This window comes from Haematobia irritans, chromosome 2, assembly GCF_050003625.1.
Source record: "Haematobia irritans isolate KBUSLIRL chromosome 2, ASM5000362v1, whole genome shotgun sequence".
In the NCBI taxonomy this organism is placed as follows: domain Eukaryota; kingdom Metazoa; phylum Arthropoda; class Insecta; order Diptera; family Muscidae; genus Haematobia; species Haematobia irritans.
Window position 1 is genome coordinate 21660164 of NC_134398.1, and position 9040 is coordinate 21669203.

The window sequence follows — 9040 nt, forward strand, 5'->3', positions numbered from 1 at the left end:
AAAGTGTTGTTCCACCAAGGCAACGCACTGTGCCACAAGTCATTGAGAACGATGGCAAAAATTCATGAATTAGGCTTCGAATTCCTTCCCCACCCACCGTATTCTCCAGATCTGGCCTCCAGCGACTTTTTCTTGTTCTCAGACCTCAAAAGGATGCTCGCAAGGAAAAAATTTGGCTGCAATGAAGAGGTGATCGCCGAAACTGAGGCCTATTTTGAGGCAAAACCGAAGGAGTACTACCAATATGGTATCAAAAAATTGGAAGGTCGTTATAATCGTTGTATCGCTCTTGAAGGGAACTAATAAAAACGAATTTTGACAAAAAAATGTGTTTTTCTTTGGGGACTTATCAGCCAACCAGTTATATTCGAATGTATCATGAGTCTCGCTAAACTCATAAAATATCGGCCAAAACGAATCAGATTTAGATATTGCTCCCATATACACCTTTCGCCCGATATACACTCTTATATGGTCTCAGAAGCCAGAATTTCATATTGATTTGCTTCAAAATTTGAACAAGGAGTACGATTACATTTGATAGTAACGTCACTTCTACCAAATTTGGTTGAAATCGTTTCATATTTAGATATAGCTCCCATATATAACTTTCGCCCGATTCACACTCTTATGACCACAGATATAGACGACATCTTTCCTGTTGCAATAACAAAATCATATGTTTAAATTTTCAAATAATGCATATAATATATATTGATTTTATTCTATTCTGGTAGTAAAGAATTACATCAATCGTTAGAATACTTAAAATAAACATATGTATTTTGGATTAAATTTTACAAAAGCTGGTACGATACACCACCTTACTAACAGCTACAAATAATATTGAATATAGAATATATGATGATATCGAAGAATATAGAATATATTGAATAGAATTCCTTTGGGCCTTGCCTATGCATATCACTTATTGGCTGTTGCGCTGAGTGGCCGAGATAAGATCCAATGCTTCTGGTATATTGCCATTGACACTCTCCAATAGTTGTGTTAACCAAGCACCCTCATTACTGAAACCCATAGACATCATGGCAAGGACCGAATGATTAATACGGGGATCTACATAGGGAAACCGAGAAAATTTACGCATTAAGCAATCATAAGGAATTTAAATGAAAACTATTATTTTCTTACTATCATGATAGACGGGAACAGCTCTACTTTCTTCGGGCTGTTTTGCTTGAGCTGCTTCAGTCTCCGTTTCTTTGAAAACGGGAACAGCACGCATTTCAACATCCGCTGGTTTTGTGGGAGTATTTGTCTTTTCCTCCTCTTGAGCAATATGGGCTTTCAGGTCAGCACTTAATTGAGCAAAATCCATAACATTCGATTTATCCAAAGATTTTGGTGGTGTGGATGCTGTAGAAGTATTTGGGGTTGAAGGAGTAGCATCAGCTGCAGTTTCTGGTGTATTTTCCTTAGAGGGAGCATTCAATTTGATAAAAGATTCAGATACACTGTCACTTTCGCTGTCACTACCCAAATCACTGATATCCAATAGACTATTGACAGCAGCCTCAGGAGTTTTCTTTTCACCTTCTTTCGATACTGTTTTGGAAGTCTTTGAATTGTTGGAATTGCTAGACTGTTGAGAAGATCTGCGTATATTCTCAGCAATGGGACAATTCGAAGTCTCACCACCCTCAGCGGTATCCATTGGATCCAGCATCTTGGCAAACATATCATTGAAATTGTTTAGAATTTCCATGCCACCTCTCAAGAGGTTTGGATCCAATAATTGTACAAAATCTTGCAATGAAGGAGCTGCTGACATAGTTGGGGTCTGAGAAGCATTAGGTGTAGTCGTTGTAGTGGTTGTAGAAGAGGACGTTTGAGTCTATGGGAATAAAATATTTTTAATTAAGCAAATATTTATTAACAAACAAAATAAAACACTAACCTTCTCATTGGCCTGCTCTGCAGCAGCAGCAGCAGAGGTTGAGGGATTTTCAGAAATAGATTTTCTGGCAGCATCCAAAGCCGTTTGATGGGCTACTTTGGCAGCAATCTCTGCTGCACTAACAGCAGCTGCATGAGCTTTTTGTGCTGCATCAAAAGCCGCTTTGGCCACAGGATTATCCTCTCCAGGTGGATTGGATGAAGTAGTAGTGCTACTTGTAGTGGTCTTGGTTGTGGTATTCTCAGGAGTTTCTCCCATTGCTGTAGCAGCAGCAGCTGCCCCACCACCTTCAGCCAAATCATGCATCATTTCATATAAATGTGACAAGAAATTGTGTCTAGCACTTCGACGTCCGTGTCTACGACCACCCTCTTTGGGTTTTTCAGATTCAGTTTCGCCATTAGCAGCCATAGGCGAGGCAAAATTAAAACCAAAAGGTGGCATACCACCACTCTTGCAACGTTTCTCATGATGTTTGCGACCAGATTTACGGCCACAACCCATACCGCCACCAGTAACCCAGGCATCAACTACATAAGGACAATTGTTATTCGGCATGCGTACCATCATATGATCACCGTGAGCATGTTTAGCTTCACAATTTTGACAAATATCGAAATTGGGACATTGCAAACACTTGTAACGGAATCCCACTATGGGACACATTAAACACGAATCACACTCAACACCAATGTGGACACTGTTGGGGTTATTTGAAGCATCTGCTGGTGGCGGTTGACGTGGTCCAGCTGCGCCAGTACTAGTTGGAGCATCTTGAGCTTTAGGGATGTTTGTCTCTGTATTAGATTCTTTATTTTTGGGTGCAACCAAAAGATGCCAACGTTCCTTAGATTTCTCAACGAAGATGTCAAAGTCGCTTTGGGTTACAATGTCAATTTCATCGGAATCTTCGTCTAGAGAAATTAAAATGATAAAAAATTATTAATAATAACTTCAAAGTATGAAGGTGTGGTGAAGGATTTAATTATGCAGAAACAAAAAGAAACTTTTTGAAATATAAAATTTTCTACGGCTCACATATTACAAGCCCCCCTACTACACAGAAAAAAATTAACGATATTTTTTCAATGAAAATTTTTCAAATCCCCTAGTACTTGAGAATTAACAATAGTGATAATTTTTAGGCCTGACAAATAGTAAACTAAATAGATAATCCTTGTACGGTTGTCATTCGTGCCGACAATAATCTACCAAGATCAATTTACCAAATATCTACCAAATTTACAAAATGAAGTTTTTGATCGAATTTAAATTTTATTGAAAGTTTTTGTCAAAATTTTATTTCTGTAGAAAATTGTGTCAAAATTGTATTTCTATAGAAAATTTTTGGCAAAATTTTATTTTTATCATTCGTTTTGTTTTGTTATTGTTGGTTTTGTTCTTTAAGCATTGTAGTTGTTTTTTGATTTCAGCTTAAAACCATGCATTGACTAAACTACAAGTGTAGCTTAACCAACAGAGGAAAAGAATGTTTGTCAAATTTATTTGGGCAAAGCCCTATAGACTGCAAGATGGTTGTATAGACGCACGTTTCGGAATTACCACATTCCTCATCAGCATCCTCTACTTGCAGCAAAACTATCAACCAATTATCAGAATAAATTCCGGCAGTTCATTAAACCCAACAATGAACCACACGTGAACCTTCCGAAAAAAAAGGTTTTGCACGATAGCCGGCTTATGCCGAAATAAATTCGAAACAAACATATCTCTTTTCCTATGCCACTGTCAAATCATCGATTTGAGTACAGTTGGCTGGGTTTATTTTGAGCGTGCTTCCTCTTTTTTTCATTCGTTTTGTTTTTATAGAAAATTTTTATCAAAATTTTATTTTAAAATTCAAAATTTTATTTTTATAGAAATTTTTGTCAAAATTTTATTTCTATAAAAATTTTTGTCAACATTTTATTTTCTATAGAAATAAGATTTTGTCAATGTAGAAAATTTTGTAAAAATTTTATTTCTATAGAAAATGTTGTCAAAATTTTATTTCTATAGAAAATTTTGTCAACATTTTATTTTATTTTCTATAGAAATAAGATTTTGTCAATGTAGAAAATTTTGTCAAAATTTTATTTCTATATAAAATTTTGAAAAAATTTTATTTCTATAGAATTTTGTCAAAATTTTATTTCTATAGAATATTTTGTCAAAATTTTATTTCTATAGAAAATTTCTCAAAATTTTATTTCTATAAAAATTTTTTGCAAAATTTTATTTCTATAGAAAATATTATCATAATTTTATTCTATCAAAATTTTATTTCTATAAAAAATTCTGTCAAAATTTTATTTCTATCGACCAGTTTGTCAAAATTTTATTTATATAAAAAATTCTGTCACAATTTTATTTTTATAGAAAAATTTGTCAAAATTGTATTTCTATAAAAAATTTTGTTAAAATTTTATTTCTGTAGGAAATTATATCAACATTTATAGGAAATTTTGTGAAATTGTTATTTCTATAGAAAATTTTGTCAAAATTTTATTTATATAAAAAATTCTGTCACAATTTTATTTCTATAGAAAATTTTGTCAAAATTTTATTTCTATAGAAAATTTTGTCAAAATTTTATTTCTATAGAAAATTTTGTCAAAATTTTATTTCTACAGAAAATTTTGTCAAAATTTTATTTCTACAGAAAATTTTGTCAAAATTTTATTTCTATGGAAAATTTTGTCAAAATTTAATTTCTATGGAAAATTTTGTCAAAATTTTATTTCTATAGAAAATTTTGTTAAAATGTTATTTATATAGAAAATTTTGTCAAATTGTTATTTATATAGAAAATTTTGTCAAAATTTTATTTCTGTAGAAAATTTTACCAACATTTATAGGAAATTTTGTGAAATTGTTATTTCTATAGAAAATTTTGTCAAAATTTTATTTCTATAGAAAATTTTGTCAAAATTTTATTTCTATAGAAAAATTTGTCAAAATTTTATTTCTATAGAAAATTTTGTCAAGATTTTATTTCTATAAAAATTTTTGTCACTTTTTTTTTGTAGAAAATTTTGTCAAATTTTATCTAAATAGACGATTTTGCCAAATTGTATTTTTTTTAATGAAAATCTACCAAAACTTCGAGGAATCTACCAAGCAGTAAAAAAATCTACCATTTTTGGTAGAATTCTACCAACTGTGGCAGTGAATTCTTGCCGTATGTTTTTTTGCAGGTCCATAGCCCCTCAAGCAGCACTCTTATCACTAAGAGAGTAAAGCTGACCATAAACGTATCACATTGGACTGGCTCAGGCTCAGGCTCTAAATGAGCCTGAATGAACTGGCTGCCACCTTGCCTAACCTAAAATTATTCAGGGAAAAATGAGCTATGTACTGCCATTTAGAACTGTGGAAGATTACTTCTAGGGTTGAGAATAAGCAAATTATGGGCATGAGGCCCATTGGCCACCTTGGCTTCATATTACAAATATGTTCAATAAAATGAAAATGAAATGAAATGAAAACATATCTGCAATATCCGCATAGCCATTTTTATAGCTTTGTTCGCAAATTATTATGATTGAAATAGAAATCGAAAGTATTTCAGGTTTAACGACTCATAATTAGTTAATGAGATTATTGAAAACATATAAATAACATGAATGAAATGGAAATTGATTGCAATTAAAAAATAGAAACGAGTTATTGTGTAAATTTCCATTTAAATATTACCTACAACCTCTGATTCTAATTATCTTTAACAAAAGAAGTTTTTCGAAATGTTAAAGTTCATTGGGTTTTGTTTTTTGATAAAGTTAATTCTAATTTGGAGAAGTCATCTGCATTTATATATCATCTCAACTAAAGTTTGGGAAAATGTGTTTATCTGTTCTTTGTTGCGATGATTCAGGCTGCGAAAATAATAACCAGTTATACCGAAAAAAAAACACGATAACAAACAAAATCAATAAACAAAATAACATAGAAATATAGACAAAAATGAAGGCGTTAGAAATATGATGTGCCTGCAGAAAACGTGTTTAATATTTCAATTAAATAATTGACTACGAACGTACCATAATATTAACTTTCTATAGTAGAATATTTTACAATCATTTGAACAATCAAACCAAATGTTACAGATATAAAGATAATGCATTTTGTTTGTGATTGTGGAAATGGGCCAATGTGTATTGTATAAAGTCTGAGTCATTTGTGTATATATAAAGAAAACCGTAAAACACCGAATATTGATTAATGGCATGATAAGATACAAAACAGACAATTTAAATGCATGACAGAAAACAACAGACCCATCTATTCCGATATGTGTATAAATATATTTTCCCAATCATTGTGGTGAAGTACACAATTGTTGAAAGTAAATGACAATCATAGAGGATCTAGCTTATTTACAGAAAATTTTGTTAACATTTTATTTCTAGAAATAAAATTTTGTCAAAATTTTATTTCTATAGAAAATTTTGTCAAAATGTTATTTCTATAGAAAATTTTGTCAAAATTTTATTTCTTTAGAAAATTTTGTCAAAATGTTATTTCTATAGAAAATTTTGTCAAAATTTTATTTCTATAAAAAATTTTGTCAAAATTTTATTTCTTTAGAAAATAAAATTTTGACAAAATTTTATTTCTATAAAAAATTTTTGTAAAATTTTATTTATGTTGTCAAAATTTTATTTCTATAGAAAATTTTGTCAAAATTTTATTTCAATAGAAAATGTTGTTAAAATTTTATTTCTATAGGAAATTTTGTCAAATATTTATTTCTATAGAAAATTTTGTCAAATATTTATTTCTATAGAAAATTTTGTCAAATATTTATTTTTATAGAAAATTTTGTCAAAATTTTATTTCTATAGAAAATTTTGTCAAAATTTTATTTCTATAGAAAATTTTGTCAAAATTTTATTTTTATAGAAAATTTTGTCAAATTTTATTTCTATAGAAAATTTTGTAAAAATTTTATGTTATTTCTATAGAAAATTTTGTTTCTATATACAAGTTTAACAACATTTCATTTCTATATAAACAAAATTTGACAAAATGACAGTTCATATTTTCGCAATTATTTTCTTTATAATGAATAATATTAGTAAAATTTTCCACTAAAAATTATTTAAAAAAAGCAATCGTGAATATAAACTGTCCTTAGTCCATTTTACATCAATTTTAATTATGACGGTTTTCTTGATTTGGCAGCCCTAATTGAGAGTAATTTTCCATAACTGTTCTCTCTGAATTTTTCTCCTATTAACAGTGTTGCCAGCATTAGAGATATTTTTTCGTGGATGGGGACGTAAAATTTGAGTTGACGACTTTTCATGAATTTGTTTTTATTTTTCGAAATCGGTTCATTATAATAAATCAGATTTAAATTTGATTTACTTCAAGTTCTATTTATTTCAATAATATATAAAAAGATATAAAAGGGTGCAAATGAAGCATTTGGACTAGAAACGGTAACAAGCGCTTATTTATAATTTTACTCAGCTTGTCTAAGGCATTTTCTACAATTGTGATATCATTTTGTGAGTGACAGTGTTCATCACTGTGTCGGACAAAATATTCCATAAATATAGAAATAATGAAGATGGTTCACCTTCATATTTATCTAGCACCCCATTTTATTACTTGTGTATTTAGACACCCATTTTAATTTTTCGAACATTTGGAAGACTGTTAGGTTAGGTTAAAGTGACAGCCCGATTAAATTTCAGGCTCACTTAGACTATTTAGTCCATTGTGATACCACATTTAACTAAAAGTACCTATTACATATAGACACTACTATTCTTAACCACTGAACCTTCTCTATTATTTACTTTTGTTGAACCCAACAGATTGCTCCAAAAACATTAACAAATTGCTTAAGTTAACGTTTTCCAGGTCCGCCAGTAATCTAAAGCTATATGCTTGGAAGAATGTCACTGATCTCTTGGAGTTTTTTTTTCGAAATCTTGATCTTATTGCAACTCGCAAGCTGACATGACAAAAATTTTATATATGTGTATGTTTTTAATTGTAACGGATTTCAGCTGTAGAAAATATAATATATTTTTTTTTGCTTTATAAAAATTTGTTCAAAATATATTAGGGTTTTTGTGAGGAATTTAACTATAAATTGGGGATTTTTGGGGACACAAGAGCCGGAAAAATACTGGCAACACTGCCCACTAAATCAAAGTAGATATGCATCCAAAGTGCATTATTACAAAAGACCTACATATATACTGTGCAACTGTTCGTGTTTCCTTTCATTTTTGTGTGGTCCGATTGCCGATTTCATCACTCAATTGATTATAAAAACTTACCAATCCAATAAAAACGATTTTCACCGGATGGCAATTTATGTTCCACAAATAGGGTCCTTTCGATTTTCATTTTGATGTCCTCGAAAAGGGATGTATCAGATGTCTTCAGATAGCCATTGATCCGTTTGCCGTCCGAATTGTAGGTGTACTTCAACGTCGAGGGTATAATCGGGGCTCTATGTATGGGTTGAACGGCAAACATTTTGTATATTTTAATGTATTAATTCGTTTTTAGTTGGGTAACAATTTTAAATAATTCTCGTTTAAATGTTGGGCACTTTTATTATTCGTCACTAAATATGTTGCTTTTATTCTTTTGTTGATTTTCTTGTTATGATGCGTGGTTTTTATTCACACTTGAGAGTTCCTTGCTTTGCTGCTCTATTGACACTGAGTATTGCGTAGTTAAAATGGAGGTTTATATATGGGAGCTTCTTGTATGGCCTGTGAGTTGGTATTTCACAATTTTCCCAATTCTTTTGAATATATAACTCCAGAGGTTCTCCTGAGTTCTTGTATATTCTGGACTGTTCCTTCAAATTTTTGCAGAATCACTTGCTTGCTCTCCGACTTCTACTCGTGGATTGATGTCAAATGAGTTGTTAGTTTTTAAGCCTTCTCCTATGACGAAGATGTTTTATTTTGGTATTTTGTTATTGTGAAATACCAATCGATTGTGTGAAGACATTTATCGAGTTACCCTACTTATTCGTAATCGTTATCGATTAGTTTAGTTAAACCCAATATGAACAAACACGTGTTGCCAACTTCATGTGTGGTTCTTTGGTTCATGTTTCCAATGAAAATTTTAATAGAGTTTTAAAAT

At 30.7% G+C, this 9040-nt stretch overlaps 1 protein-coding gene across 1 annotated transcript; it reads right to left on the reverse strand.

Moving 5' to 3' along the window:
• Positions 1-682: 682 nt before the first annotated feature.
• On the reverse strand, positions 683-8828 carry ref(2)P (refractory to sigma P). Its single transcript, XM_075293522.1, has 4 exons — positions 8215-8828; positions 1919-2832; positions 1153-1855; positions 683-1077 (listed from the first exon to the last, which is right to left on the reverse strand). Exons 1-4 carry the CDS (start codon positions 8414-8416, stop codon positions 929-931), a joined length of 1968 nt encoding a protein of 655 aa, XP_075149637.1. The 5' UTR covers positions 8417-8828; the 3' UTR covers positions 683-928.
• Positions 8829-9040: the final 212 nt, after the last annotated feature.